General features: G+C 37.7%; 1 protein-coding gene across 1 annotated transcript; it reads right to left on the reverse strand.

The window, feature by feature from the left end:
• Positions 1 to 8,944: 8,944 nt before the first annotated feature.
• LOC127508614 (tumor necrosis factor ligand superfamily member 14) lies at positions 8,945 to 14,166 on the reverse strand. The gene is made up of 6 exons (XM_051886729.1): positions 13,714 to 14,166; positions 11,349 to 11,384; positions 11,234 to 11,261; positions 11,055 to 11,144; positions 10,210 to 10,444; positions 8,945 to 10,135 (listed from the first exon to the last, which is right to left on the reverse strand). Exons 1-6 carry the CDS (start codon positions 13,918 to 13,920, stop codon positions 9,964 to 9,966), a joined length of 768 nt encoding a protein of 255 aa, XP_051742689.1. The 5' UTR covers positions 13,921 to 14,166; the 3' UTR covers positions 8,945 to 9,963.
• Between the last annotated feature and the right edge of the window lie 2,208 nt (positions 14,167 to 16,374).

The raw sequence follows: 16,374 nt of genomic DNA on the forward strand, positions 1-16,374 counted from the left end.
ATAAACTTCTGTTGATTGGCGTCATTTCGGGACAGATCATTTGCCGGTTTATTATGAGCGCCATCAACACATCCAGACTGTAGACACTTTGATTTTGTGCGTACAGTGAATGACATTGCATCAGGAGCTGACTAGCAAAATGCTAAAGTAAAAGCAAAGAAGTTCATATTCAAAGTCAAAGAGCAAACACAGAGCATGTGAATATTTCAAAAAAGTACGTCAACTCTGTCTTCTCAATTCTGCTGATGTGTACATTACTGCTGTAATTTCGGTTTTCATGAATACTGCCGTTTATTGAAAAACAAGCATCTCTTTCACTTTCACTATCATTTGATTTGTGTATATTGTGCATATTTGAGGTATTGCACTGTAATATATAATATGACAATACAGTCTATATTGGTTCAATAGAAGGGGGAAATCCCATTAAAAAAAAAAACGATTAAGGTCTTTTTTTTCCATTTTACTGTATAGAGTAGGCAAAACCATTAGTTATCCCAGGTTTGTTAATGTAAATAAATTAATAAACAAATGATTGCTAAATAAATAAATAAATCATGGCCATGATATCATCCTCAACAAACTAATGAGAGATTATGTCTAGAACCGGCAAAAACAGGTACTGTAACTGAAATAAGCAGCTTGTGTTCCTAGATCAACAGCATTCCCATTCACACATCCGATGTTTAAACTGGATTCTTATCAGCCCGTTATTCCCTCTGGTTTTTAGGGCTTGACAGGTATATTGTTCCACACCTGTCTGTCTCAGTTTGTTCTCTCTTGTTATGGTCTTTAGAGGAACAGCCTGATGTTTGGAAAGAAACAAGCAGCCCATCTTTCTTTCTTTCTCATGCCCTTTAACTCTCTCTATCTTGCTCTTTCTCTCTGAGTAACAGAAAGAAACGAGAAGAGAAAATGGTCTCGGTCGAGTCAATTGCGTATGAAGACAGAAAGTTTCAGGAAACTTCCACCAAGATGCCAGAAAAGTGCTGAATCAGAAGCGAAGGCACTCACCGCCCCCATCTCTCACTCTCGTTCTCCATCTCTCTCTCTCTCTCCATTCTCTCACCACTTCCTACCTCACTAAATCAATCTCTCTGCAAGACAGAACAATATCAGACAGACTTAATGTGTAGTCTCTCTCTCTCTATCTGTCTATCTACCTGTCTACCTGTCTGTCTGTATGTCTGATGTCAAATGCAGAGCAGGGCTGTTGGAGGATGTGACTCAGTGTTGTACAGGTGCCGTGTGAGCAGCGGCTGCTGTAAATCACCAGGTGTGTCATGCACACAGAGATGCCATGTCACCACAACTATACAATGAGGGTACAAGAGCTTTTAGTGTGTAAGAGTCTAGATCTTGCACTTATTCTAAAGCTACATTCACTCCATAAGCCTTAATAGAGTTGTTTTCAAAGCGTTTTTCTATTGACAGTCATGTTTGCACTTGATAAGACACAGGAACTCTGAACTAAAGCGCCACACTGAGCTCATGTTGATGCAGATGAATGTGTCCCAAACTGATTCAGTTTCCCTCAGATAAAATCAGATCTGTCATCATTTACTCACCCTCACATTGTTCCAAGATATTTTAAAGAACATTGGTAACCAGACAGCTGACGGTACCCGTTGACTGAAGAAAGAAACTCATACAGGTTTGGAACAACATGAGGGTGAGTAAATGATGCCAGGATTTTTATTTTTGGGTGAACTATCCCTTTAAAGCTGCAGTCCGTAAGTTTTGCCTCTTTGTCGCCATCTCTGTTTGAAACCCGCAATTGCAGTTATTTGCGGAATTATCATCTTTACGCGAGTTGTGTATCGGCACGGCTCCTCGGCGTGGATTAATCTAATGTTTGCTGTCAGTCACCGCACCGGTGTGGATACTGTACTTCACAATCACAGATTCTACATCTTGGAAGTATGACCAAAGTAATGTCGTCTGAACAAGTAAGTAGCATGTCTGCCACTTTTGTTCTGACCAACTGAGAAAAAAAATCATTACAAAAAATTCACGCTGCCAATGGTGATTAAATCTAACGATCGCTTAGCTCGGATCACATCAAACCTTGCAATTATTGTTATACTTCGTTCTCAAATTGTTAATGTTAACAACATCAGCATTGCGTGACTATGTGTCTTTAGTGTGTATTAGTGTTACCTGTAGATTTCAATCTCTGTAGCCACTCTGCAGTCTAAAGTCTTTTGCTTTTGACCACGGCTGAATCTCCAGTTGTCCCTGATGATTGTCATTTGGACCTTTCTGGATTACAATCCGCCATCAAAATGATAAGTTTAATTATTTCAGGTGCTGTGAGAAAAGGCTATAAATGATTCGTCACATGCAGCATCTTCACGTGATATGGCCTACTAGCTGGGACTCCTTCATGTAAACAGACGTGACGTAATGACGCAAAGACGAACGGCTGCATGCTTGAATTTCCCGCAGAAACCCACCAGTACCGCTCTTATTAGAAAGCATTATTACAAGCTTACCGTTGTGAATCGGGCTAAGGTAAGGAGATAAACTGGCTGTTTATGTACTTGCTCAAAAATTGATTTTGGATCATTAACAAAGTTACGGACTGCAGCTTTAAGATGCGTTTCAATTGTTTTCATCTTAGGTTTGTAGTCTGTTAACCTGAGGTGGGAAACCATACAGCAGTGAAATACTGCTCATGTTTCCTCAGCTTTGCTGATGTGTGCAATTTATATACACACTAATATACTTTTCCTACTTCTAGTTCTGCTATTTTCTGGTGACTCTCCTGAGCTATGATGTCAAAGGCAGCAGAAAAGGAGAAACACAAATCATTTAATTATTTCTTTTAAGAGCCTCCAAAAAAGAATCTGTCAGTAGTAAAACATCTACTGCAATATAATGGCATATGGTGCATGCATACAAAATATGATCAGAATTTTATTAGTCTTCTCTAAAATGTAAGTGCAATTGTCACAACTGTTTTACAGGACATCACGACTCTATTTCTTGTAAATGCATTAACACACCCACAGATTTTGATAATTAAATGTATCATTTTGCACATGATGACTCACACAACTAAATGTTTATAAGTGTGACAGTCTCGCTGAGAATCAACTTTTGATCTACAAGCCATATACATTTAGTTACTGTCCAAACTGTAGACCATTGTATTTGCAGAAACTAATTGTTCAGAGATCTGGACTGGTTGTAGTTGTATTAAAGGGAAAAAAAACTAATTTGATAACTGATTCCTGCCTTCTAAATTAAGAGACAATCGCTGACTGGTAAAGTCATCACATCACTGCACCTGCCGTTAAAGCTCCAGTTGCCATAGAAACAGTCATGGTGCGTTCGAAATCACGTACGGTCTGAGTTGGTACTACCAAAGTCCCTTTAAGACAAGTCATTTCACTCGGCTGCCATCTTTGAAACACCTCTCGGGCATGTAAGTGCAGCTCTTTGAATGGGGAAACATCAAATTCTCCAAAGTTGTTTGCCAAGCTTTTGATTAAATTTCATATTTGAAATCACCAATGAAATCTGACAACAACTGTCTCATAAATTTTGTTTCTAAACGCTCGAATCATGACAAAAAAAATGGTATTTTTCAGGCTGGATCAAGCTAATGCGCAGTCCTAAAGTGCACGTCTCATTTCGGAGGCGCGCGTCTGACTGTTTCTATATAAACCGGAGCTTCTAACGGCCGCTGCAGTGACGCGATGACTTTACCAATCAGCAACTGACTCTTATTTAGAAGGCGCAACTTATTCCGCCATATTGCGCATTGCACTTTTCTCCCATTCAAAACATTATGAGTGACGTGTCTTGTGTTACTCTATAGTCTTTGGTACTACATTTGAATATTGAACTTTGCGACCGTTAAAAAAGTATGCTTTATATAGTATGAATGTGTGTAGTATGAATGTAAACTGGATGTACTACATTTGCCATGTTGTCATTATCATGACCAGTGTTGGAGGAAGTTACTTTTAAAAGTAATGCATTACAATATTGCGTTACTCCCTAAAAAATGTAACTAATTGCGATACTTTTTATGAAAAGTAATGTGTAAAAGCAAATCTTAAATATAAGCTGAGAAACAACATTTGTGGAGAAACAACATCAGTTCAAATCTGATTTGAAATATGCTATTGAGAGTGTGAGAATTTATTGAGATTTCAGGATTTCCCCATTCACTCAGACAAGGAGTTGGTTGGAAAACCCCAAAATGGCCGCAGAGTGAACTTACTTTCCTTTTACTGGACTTTCAAATGGGACACCTGAATGTGATCAGTGGATTACAGTGTATTGAGGAATATATCAGGACATCATATTAACAAACCCAGTCGGACACACAGGTGAGTAAAAAACGTCTGCAGGGATTCTTGACTGTCTTTCTCTCAAGATAGAAAGATATTTGAAACTAGCTGTTTGTTTGTTTGTGGTGACAGCAGGTTTTTTGGAAACTTCCGCTGTAAATGCAGAAATGCGCTGACTCAGGAAAATGCAACCCCCTCCCCCCCAAAAAACTGTTCCTGTGCGCGGTCCACTTTCTGTCTTTTTCCACCTCACTTCACCACATCCTCCACAGTATCTCCCTGCTTATCTCCATTTCCCTCCACCTCTCTCTCTCTCTATTGTGCTCAGTGTGGGTTTGATGTGCAGGCTGCATTCAGCAGGTTGAGGTTGAAAACGAGAAAGAGAAAACAAGGTAGATAAGAAACATTGTGACGATCTGACTCAAGTGACTCGCTAGAAAAGACTCTGAGATTTCAGTATTTTATTATGATGATGATGACAATTCAATAAAAGCACATTCCAGTCAATAATTACAATGCTCGACTGACACATACAGTATGTACTTTATAAATAACAACAAACACAATGCCACAAACTCAATCTATGCAAGAACACAGCGTGAATGTTTGATTGATTCAAGTAAACGTGTTCTAGAGGCCTGTTCACACTAAGGATGATAGCTATAACGATAAACAAGGTTTTAAGAATCGCTCTAAATGTAAAGGAATAGCAGAGTCCACAGCACAACTATAACGATAAGGTTGGAATCAGGTTCAAAGTGATTTTGTCGAGCTGGTGAACCATAAAAACATTGACAGCCAATCAGAATCCATCCTGCTATAAAGAGATTGAGCATTTAAAGCGACATACGACAAAACTACTGTGTGCACTTATAACAAAGACTATAGAATAACACAAGACGTGTCACTCGTATTATTATGAATGGGAGAAAGTGCAACGCGCAATATGGCAGAATAAGTCCCGCCTTCTAAATAAGAGCCAATCGTTGATTGGTAAAGTTACTGCAGCGGCCGTTAGAAGCTCCGGTTTCTATAGAAACAGTCAGACGCGCGCCTCCGAAATGAGGCACAAGAGACGCGCATTTAGGTCTGCACATGCGCATTAGCTTGATCCAGCCTAAAAAAATACAGTTTTTTGTCATGATTCGAGCGTTTAGAAACAAAATTTATGAGACAGTTGTTGTCAGATTTCATTGGTGATTTCAAATATGAAATTTAATCAAAGCTTGGCAAACAGCTTTAGAGAATTTGATGTTTCCCCATTCAAAGAGATAAGAGCTGCACTTGGATGCCCGAGAGGCGTTTCAAAGATGGCCGCCGAGTGAAATGACTTGTCTTAAAGGGATAGTTCACCCAAAAATGAAAATTTGATGTTTATCTGCTTACCCCCAGGGCATCCAAGATGTAGGTGACTTTGTTTCTTCAGTAGAACACAAATGATGATTTTTAACTCCAACTGTTGCGGTCTGTCAGTCGTAAAATGCATGTCAATGGGAACTCCATCTATAAGAGTCAAAAAAACATGCACAGACAAATCCAAATTAAACCCTGCGGCTCGTGACGACACATTGATGTCCTAAGACACGAAACGATCGGTTTTTACCTCTAATAGACAACTATGTCCGACTGCCTTGAGCATCCGGTTGGTGAGGTCTAAAAACGCGCTCTGATGACGAAAGTGATCTCTCGCGTGTATATGTCAATGAGTGCGAGCGATCACTTTCAGCATCAGAGTGCATTCAGACGTGCATGCGCTCAATGTGTCGTCACGAGCTGCAGGGTTTCATTTGGATTTGTCTGTGCTTGTTTTTTTTACTCTTATAGATGGAGTTCCCATTGACATGCATTATTTGACTGACAGACCGCAACGGTTGGAGTTAAAAATCATCATTTGTGTTCTACTGAAGAAGCAAAGTCACCTACATCTTGGATGCCCTGGGGGTAAGCAGATAAACATCAAATTTTAATTTTTGGGTGAACTATCCCTTTAAAGGGACTTTGCTTATAATTAACAGAACGATCTAGCGTGTGGACGCTAATATATTCATCATTCTTGGTGTCAACGGGCATTTACTATGGCGCTAACAAACCTCATTACTGAAGTGGGACACTAACTAACTTGCTCAGCAAGACGCTCTCGTCATAACTGTAGATCACCTGAAAGAAAAAACCTTAAACCATAACATTTCAGAAAGTAACGATGCATTAAATCGAGTTTGCGTAGCGAGAGGTGTCCGCGTTCACGTACTTGAGTAAAGTACGTTTCTGCCCCAAAATATAAAACGTCATGGTAAATTTGCGTCAGCTGAAGGTGAGAGTAATGATCAAACCATCTCAGAGCATCTACCCTGATTGCACACGTACATCACAGAGACGTCTATTTGAAGATTTAAATCTGCAAGAGTGTTTGCACATCTGCAATACGATGTTTCCTGTCAGATGTTAAAGAGACATTTAGAAAACATTTTTTAAGATGTTTATGATTTAGAATGCATGTTTATCAGATGTTTGAACACAAATATATATTATATATAAAAGATATACAGCAGACATCGTGTTTACAAGCTTCTGAATCATCTGACGTGATCTGAAGCCACTGTGAGAGAGTGACTTCTGACCTCAAACAAGTTTATGCCTTTTTAAACGACTCCAGATGAATCTGAGCTGACACAGTAAAGCAGATCATTCTCAGGAAATGGTGTGTGTACTACTGATGTAATTAACAGCATACTGAACTTCGTTTTAATCCCCGCCATTTGTCACGTCCACACGTCAGCATTACATTTTGCAGGGTTATATAATATGAATAACTTCATATTGCTCGTCTTTTTAGGGCAAATGCAGAATGTCACTTTCCGTTCAACACTGTTATCCTTAAATTCCCCCGTTTAAACCGATGCTTTGATCATATTTGATAGAGTGATATCATAAGTCTTTTTGACCACATAGTTCAGTCAGTTTACAGAAAAGAAAAAGAAAAAAAATGCTGTTCTCGGCATAAACCACATGAATAACAAAGTGGTTTGGCAAAACAGTAATTGCTAGCAAAGACATTGCTGCTCTTTTATTTAGCCCTAATGATCAACCCTGAAACATTCTGAATGGAACACGGTTAAAACTAAGTAGTTTTTGAAACAGGTTGTAAATATTGGAAGTTCCAATTCTGCTTTAAAGAGCCCGAGCATTTAAACTGACAAACGACAAACAAGCACTTAATAAACAGAGCGATATTGTGTGATGGTGTGGACGCTAATATAACTATTGTTATAGATAGCATTCTTAATTGGCTGATTTTTAAGGCTGATTCACAACAAGAATATATATATATATTTATTTATTTATTTTTATTTTTTTAAATGGCACCGTCTCCTGAGAATGAGCCTTTAGCACACAAACCGGAATGTTATTTTACATTTACAGAGAAATAACATCTAATGGGTCACTTTTCAGCAATACACACTAAATATATTTAAATATCTGTAGAAATGAAAAACAAACAAACAAACAAAAAAAAAAAAAAAAAACTAGTGGTCGACCGATACTGAATTTTTTTGATGGCAGATGCCGATATCTTAGAGAACCGGGGTGGCTGATAGCCGATATATTTATAATTTATTTTACTTAATATTTAATAAATTACAAATAAATAATTAGTTAAAAAATGAATTAAAACATAAATCTGTAAAACAAACAGACTTGCATTATACTTTAGACGGCAACTTCTTGATTCTGTAGTCCTGTTTTCACAAATAAAGAAATTGTAAAATATATATGTATATATGAATAAAAAAATAAAGTAAACATTGTAACCAACAGGACACTCAGTAATCTGTTAAGTTTGTACACATGGGAATCATATTTTTTCAAATAATGACAAAGTAACACTAATTTTACATACTGCACACAGCATAAATGACATGAACATGACATAGTGGCCAAATACATATATAGCGCAGCATAGTTTGAAATCGAGGGTTTAAAGTTTGTTGATCGTGCGTCTACAGTAGCCGTTTCCACCAAAAGATGTGAATTTAACTTTGGAATATCGCAAAAAACATTTGCGAATAAAGCAGCGTTTCCATCCCATGTGTTCACGAGACAAAATTGTCACTTCCTGTGAAACCAGTGCAAAATATCAATAATAAAAATGTAAGTTTCTGCAGTCAGGCTCTTTTTCCCTCCATCATAACGAAGTTGGTCTCAGAGCGTCAGACGAAACACAATAAACGCTGTCATGTTCTCTTGCGTTCGGATGGTTTTTGGGAACACAATCGTGTGAGACGCTTCTGGAGGGAATTAAACCAAATCATTCTGATGACAGACTCTGACTTTCAGAACACCAAACCAACATCTGAGATGCTGCGATGTGATTGGTGCACTGGTTAGTCCAGTTATCCAATCACAGCCTCTGCTGAGGCAAAGTCATGTGAGGTTTTGAAGGATTAAATGTGTTTCCATCGTAGTTTATGCGCATGTCATGTATCCACCTCAATTGAGCGCATACATTTTTATGCACATTTTTAGGGATGCACAATAATTGGTATCGGCCGATAAAAGCAAATTTTCAGATTATCCGATAGTTTAAAAACATGCGATAGTCAGGGCCAATATATCCTGTCAATCAAAAGAGGGCAAGAAAATACACTGCATTTGGGCTTTGTGTAAAGAAAAAGCTAAGAAACCAGAATGATGTTCAATATTAGTAACATTCAGAAAGTTAAGAAGTATGGTTACACTTTATTTTACAGTGCCATAGTTACATTGTAATTACTCAAATAAGTACTGAGTACTATTAATTAACTACATGCTTGCTATAGAGTTACAGTTAGGGTTAGTTACTTGAAATTATGCATAATTTACTGTTATTACTATAGCAAGTACACGTAATAATGTGTAACTATGACACCAAAATTATCATTAATCTAAAAGAAGGTATAAAATGCAGAACCCCCAAACTATCGGTATCGGCAGATATCACTCTGAATAATCGGCGACTGGCATCGGTGGCGTATTTTGGCGTTTCCATCCAGCATTTTTCCTGCATATTTTTTATGATATCCCAAAATGTGCATAAAATAGGTGGATGGAAACATGGCTAGTGACAGCTGAACTCTCCTATTTCCGTTCAATTTGCACGGACCGACCATTTCGCACAGAGTACATGTTTTTATGCAGTCTACAAATACACATTTCAGATATGTAACAGCTGGAATTGAAAGTCTGCAAGGTTTGTGACAAAATGTTTTTTTAGATATTCAAAGATTTGTTTAAATGATATAAATGCGTACTTGCTGAATACAGATGGTAAATGAGAAAGTATTATAGTGTTTGGCTTTTTATTACTATTGGAAGCGCTGCGAATTGTTTGTCAGGCACTGTCAAAATAAAAGTCTCGCTTCCGACACGACGGCCAAACAGAAAATATTATCATGCCGATATTTAAAAAAAAAAATAAAATATATATATATATATATATATATATATCGGCTATATTGGTGATATATTGGTCGACCACTGGAGAAAAATAGTAAAATTCTATATTGCAAAGATTAACAAAATGTGTTTATAAAAATAATATTTAAAAACTGGAATGAGAACCTGGGCGTGAAAGAGTGTGTGTGTGTGTGTGTGTGCTTTTCTTGCAGCAGTTTGTCAGTGCTCAGACCATGAAGGCACCAAAGAAGTTCTCATATGCATTATTGTTCACCAGCGAGCTGTTATTGACCGTAACAAACACACTGTCTCCTTTATTCAGGTGGAAGACGCCGCCCAGGTAGCTGTTGCCCCGCTCGCCCGTTGGATGGGGTTTATTGGAGCTGCACTGTAGGTACCTACAGCGAAAACATTCATGACCTTAATGCTGACAGAGGTGATCTAAAGTGATTTCTGATGTCAGATGGAGTACCTGGAGTTCTGCATCAGCTCGATGGGCTTGTTGCTGTAAATCTCTGAGCGCTGCATGACTTTATGTTGGAAGAATTTGCAGTTCTCCAGGTGGGAGATCTTGGAGAAGATGTAATAGTAACCATCCTGCTGGACGTACAGACTGTTGTTCTTGTAGTCCAGACCCTTCTTGAACATTGGGTAGCCGACTGACCTCCAGAGCAGGATGCCGTTGCCTTTAGACACGGGCGAATCGCCTACAAAAACAAACACACGTCATGCAGGAACAGGAAACACTGAACCAGACTATTTAAATGTTGAGCAAGTAATCTCATTGGCTGCAGGATCAGCAAAGGCCAATGAGTTTGTGCCATGCGGTAATGATGTGATTGCTTGCAGATTGCATTTAAAGGGCGGATCAGCCTGCGCCCTGTAGAATTTAATGACAGAACTAGATATTTAATAAAAACTCTAACAGACGACAAAAAATGATAAAAAGGTTTTTTACGAAAAATGACCTGGGTTATAACATAATGATTTTACCAGAAGTTATTAATGGAAAGACTCTGTGTGTGTGTGTGCACCTACTTAACCACATTTTGGGGACAAATGTGTACCCAGAAGTGAGCTAAACCTGACAAAACCTAATTTTGGGCATGTCCCCATTTGTAAAAATGTCATAAAGTTGTTGTTTTTTATTTTAAATTGCAAAAAGGCCAAAGTTTTCTGTTAGGGATTGCAGTTTTTATAACTAGCTGAACTGTATATAAAATCAAAAGAAGTGTATGCAATGTCCTCATTCAATCAGATAGTAAACGTGTAAACGTGTGTGTGTGTGTGTGTGTGTGTGTGGACGGTTCGTCATACTTTGCAGAAATGCTGCAGGTTTGTCCTCAGCTTTGGCTGCTGGTGTGCTCTCAGCTTTGGGTTTTTTTTCAGGTAAAATATCATTATAATCTGTTGAGAAAACAAGCAGGATAAACACTAAACACATGGTGAATATCAGTATTTCAAACCTGTGTGTGTCTGTGTGTGTGTTTACCAACCATGTGCACTGGGAAATACGTCCTCTCCCTGCAGATAAATATTTACAGCAGAATTAATAAGATCATCCAAGACGTGTTTAAATACTCACACATACCTGAGTAAAGATAAACTCACTTTTATAAATTCCGCTTTCTGGACATCTGATGAAACCTGGGGGAAAGAGAAAATATTTGACATGTTTTTTCACAACTTTTTCCTGAAACATTCTGCCATTTCAGATGTGAATTTACTTGGAAATTAAAGCCTGAAGCTGTTAATGCATCAGACCGACACAAACACATAAACAGTAAGATTCATGTGGCTAGAGTTAAATAAAAATATGATTTGATGACGCTCACGACTTAGTCTGTCATAATTTTGACTTTTTCCTCATTATTATGACATAATTATTTCATAATCATGATTTTGACTTGGTATGTCATAATGACTTTTTATTAAGATTTCCCCAAGCATGATTATTTTTACTTGTGTGGTTGAAACAGGCAAAAATGTTTGTATAATCTGAACCTGATAAATGTGTTCATATATTTGCTCTCAGACCCTGAAAGTAAGTGTGCAAACCAATATATATGTTTACAGGAAATCAACGCAGTAATCCAAAACTATGAGCAATGTACTGCGGGGGTTGTGTAACCTCATGGTTAGCAATCTGGGCTAGTTACCAAAAGGTTCAAAAGGTTCAAACCTTCACCATCACCAAACACAACACCTCAGCCAGTTATTAATGACACTAGAAAAAAAGAGGGCAGAAGTCACTATCTATGACACAAATTTAACTTGTGTGCAAAATTGGAATATCGCAAACAACATTTGCGAATAAAGCAGCGCTTCCGTTCCATGTGTTCAAGAGAGCAAAATCATCACTTTCTAGGAAATTGGTGCAAAATATCAATAAAAAAAAAAAAAGAAAGTTGCTGCAATCTTGCTCTTTTTTCCTCCATCATAAATGAGTTGGTCTCAGAGCGTCAGACGAAACACAATGAAGCGGTCATGTGATCTTGCGTTCGGACGCTGGTGTTCGGGAACACAATCGTGTGAGACGATTCTGGAGGGAATTAACCCAAATCATTCTCATGACAGACTTTGACTTTAAGAACTACCACTGCGATGTGATTGGTCCACTGGCTAGTCCAGTTATCCAATCACAGCTGCTCAGGCAAAGAGTTTTTTGTTGCGCATCAAGGGACTTGTTCGGTAAATAAATTATGTGTGAATATTCCCTCTTGCAGTGCGATCTCTCTGTGGGATTTATCTAAAATAGGCCTATGTCTTTGTTAAAGTAAAAATTGAGGGAAAACACATTTTTTGGATAGTACTTTGGGTGTCTTGTTCAATATATTTATTTTCATATAAAAGCAATATGACTTAAGTTACATCCAGTTTATCAACACCACAGCGCATGAGTGTGAATCCCGTGATATCCGCCGTTGATCTCGTAGGTGTCTGATCCACTGCGAGAACAGAGAACTGTTTTTCCCCTCACTGCAGCCTAAATTTCAGGCAAGGCGCATCTCAAGCAAGCCTATTCCCGACAACGTTAGAGGAAGTGATGTCAGCACAGGGGTAGAGGGGGGAATCTGGTCATCTGACCTACACTGATGTTGTCATGACACGTCCAGAATTTCTTGTGTAAATATTGCACGTGCAAGTTTCATCAGCTCATATTAACACAATACGTGGAATATTTGTGCTGTTAAAACAAAAATGCACACCGCAGGACCACTGAAAGGCTAGATAGTGATTAAGAAGCAGCACCTACAATATACACTTTCCTTTTAGATGTACAGTAGGTCTGAATTTAACTGATTTTAACCGATGTTTCTAGTAATAAATATTCTCAGAATAACAATCCGAGTTAAAGCTGAATGTCTCAGTGTTTGGCTTGTGTCCCTTCAGTGCAAACTAAACCAGGAGATCATGATCTCCTGCAGGATCTGAGATGACTCGAAGAGCATCTTGAGCTTCACATAGGCAGCAATATTTCTGCAAAAACTCTTTAACTCTAGATGTTGAAAGAAAGTTCATGTCTGCATCTGCGTCAGGATGTTTTAACCCTGTTATTTCTCACGTAGGGTTCTTGAGATCCAAAGACAATCAGTGTTAAATTGTGTTTTGAATGAATGTACCTATTGTTTAATTGCTTATGAGTATTTTTTTGTTTTATTAGGTTTTGCATTTGGATATATATTTAGACTTCATCATGGCTGATTTGTAAATTGTAACCCCCCAAAAATCTCTGTATGTATCTTTTTACCATTCATTTCCTACGGCAGCTGTTTTTGACCACAAATATCACAAGTTTAACCTTTTTTTTTTTTAAAGACCATTAAGGCCTTTTCTTATGTCAATATTGTTCAGGTTTCATACCAATCCAGTAAAGTAAAAACTTTGAAAAACTTATTTTTTTCTTCAGTCTAAAATGAAGCATAACTATATAAACCATATAACTATATGAAAACACACATGCATGAGGACTCACCGCTTGTCTGCTGTACAGATGACAGATGAATCCAGCTTCGATGAAGATGCCCACCAGGGCCACAGCCAGCAGCAGGTAGACTAAGGTGAGCCGCGGGATGTCTAGCTTGATGGGCACCTGACGTGGGAACGCCTGGCTGTCCACCACGAACACCTGAGGACAGGGCTCCTTCACGTCTTTATTCACGCTCTCACCTGCGTCCGTCATGCTGCACGTCACGAGACCGATCTAACAAGTTTACTGCATCCTCACCATAAGCACAGCAAACACACAACCATAAACCATCATCTGAGCTTCAGACTCTCTCAAAAGTGAGCCGACATCATCTGACCTTAAACCTCATGAGAGTGAAGGGTGTGTGTTTCACTGAGAGAGAGAGCGAGAGAGAGAGAGAGAGCGCGAGAGAGAGAGCGCGAGAGAGAGAGAGAGATGACCGCCCACTGCTGCTGTCGGAAGGGTGTGTGTCTCACAGAGAGAGAGAGAGAGAGAGAGAGAGAGAGCGCGAGAGAGAGAGAGAGAGAGAGAGAGAGAGCGAGAGAGAGAGATGACCGCCCACTGCTGCTGTCGGAAGGGTGTGTGTCTCACAGAGACATTTGACTTGACATTTGATATTCAACAGTGCTTTGATCTGCCTGCATTGACACCATGTTCTTTAAGAGCTGCCAAAATTATTTACCAGTTATCACTGTAAAGCTGCTTTGACACAATCTGCATTGTAAAAAGCGCTATATAAATAAAGGTGACTTGACTTGACAGAGAGAGAGAGAGAGAGAGAGTGCAAGGGAGGGGTTCAATAAGGGATAGAAACTAAAATGAGGAAGTTTTGGCTGTATGATCATAAATCTGTCACTCCATACGTACGTCTTCTGAAACCATTTTGCTGTTGTTCTCTATTTACATTGCTCAACTTTTATTTGCAATGTGAAAAAAGTGACAAAATCCTACTTATTGAATATAAAGTAACATTTTACTATTGCTACTTAAAAAGTAACAATGTCCTACTTGAATAAAAAGTACCTTTTAACTGTTACTCAGAATGTAACAGTATTCTACTTATTTAAAAAAAGTAACTTATTGTTAAAGTACCAATATCCTACTTATGAAAAAGTAACTTAAAAGTAACTTTTAATTGTTACTTAAAAAGTACCAATATCCTACTTGACAAAAAGTTAATTTAATTTTAAATATATATATAAATATTAAAAAAATCTTAAAAGTAACAACATCATGCTAATTTCATAAAAAAGTAACAATATCCTACTTGAATAAAAAGTACCTTTTAACTGTTACTCGGGATGTAACAATATTGTACTTATGAAAAAAGTAACTTAAAAAGTACCTATCCTACTTGATAAAATGTTAATTTATTTATTTTAAACAATTTATATATATATATATATATATATATTTTTTTTTTTTTTTTTTTTTTTTTACTTAAAAATAACAATATCATGCTAATTTCATAAAAAGTAACATTTTATTATTGCTATTTAAAAAGTAACAGTGGCCTACTTATTAAATAAAAAGTAACTTTTAATTCTTACTTAAAAAGTAACAATATCCTACTTTAAAAAATGTTAATTTATTTAATTTAAACAGTATATGCATTAAATAAAAATAAAAAATTTTAATATTGTTACTGAAAAGTAATCTTATTTATAATATCCAATGACGACTACTAATGTACCAAACAGGAAGTAAGCTGATGTTATGTAATTTCATTTCTCTAAATACATGATGAAATTTTGAGTTTGTCTTTTTGAAATTTCCTCGCTGCAGTCCTAATATCTCGCTGCTTTCTGTGCATGCATAGGAAAAAGGTGAAGCTGATGCATAAAGATATGCACAAATGTAAAGACAATCCGGAAAGAGCAGACACAAATAAGGTGACCACATGTGCACTTGTTTATCTGATGACCTAGAGACTAGTGCACACACTCAATCACACACACACACACACACACACACACACACACAGAGCTGAGAGTTCCGGTGCAGAGGCAGCTCAGATGTAAGGATGCAGTGAGACAGGAAACAGTCGCTTTCTTTCACAAGCTGTTGCACTGACCGTGAATCAACTCTGAACACACTCTCTCATGCACTTGCCCTCATGAAACTGGACAAACGCCTGATCTCTCATCAGTTTTCAGTCAGTATTTCCAGACTCTCACTTTGTGTGTTCAAAGTTCAGCTCTCAGCTCTCATTAATTTCACTGTGACATTTCTCAGGTTTATTTTACAGCTTCTGTGCATTATACAGTTGCTTCTACCAACTTTATTGGCAGCTGAAGCTTTTTTGTGGATTAGGTAGGTAGAATAAGACAATAACCACTAGCCCAGAGGAAGAGCAATAGTAATACTGATGCTTGATTTAGCCAATACCACTACTGCCAATACCACCATTACTATGACTAATAATAATATTAAAAGCAACTAATTGTCAGTCATTTCTTATTTTACACCCTCGGATTTATCTAAAGCGTCTCTTTTAGCAGCAGAACTACATGAATGTGCTCAGTATGATTTGACTGTGCTGCCATCTAGTGACAGGAGATCATATCAGTGCATCTAAAACAAGATCTGATCGCAAACACGTACGTGTCTCGCTGAATTAAGAAGCCTAATTGTATCCTGTATTATACCAGGTTTATATATCTATAT

This window comes from Ctenopharyngodon idella, chromosome 1 (genome assembly GCF_019924925.1).
Source record: "Ctenopharyngodon idella isolate HZGC_01 chromosome 1, HZGC01, whole genome shotgun sequence".
Classification (NCBI taxonomy): Eukaryota; Metazoa; Chordata; class Actinopteri; order Cypriniformes; family Xenocyprididae; genus Ctenopharyngodon; species Ctenopharyngodon idella.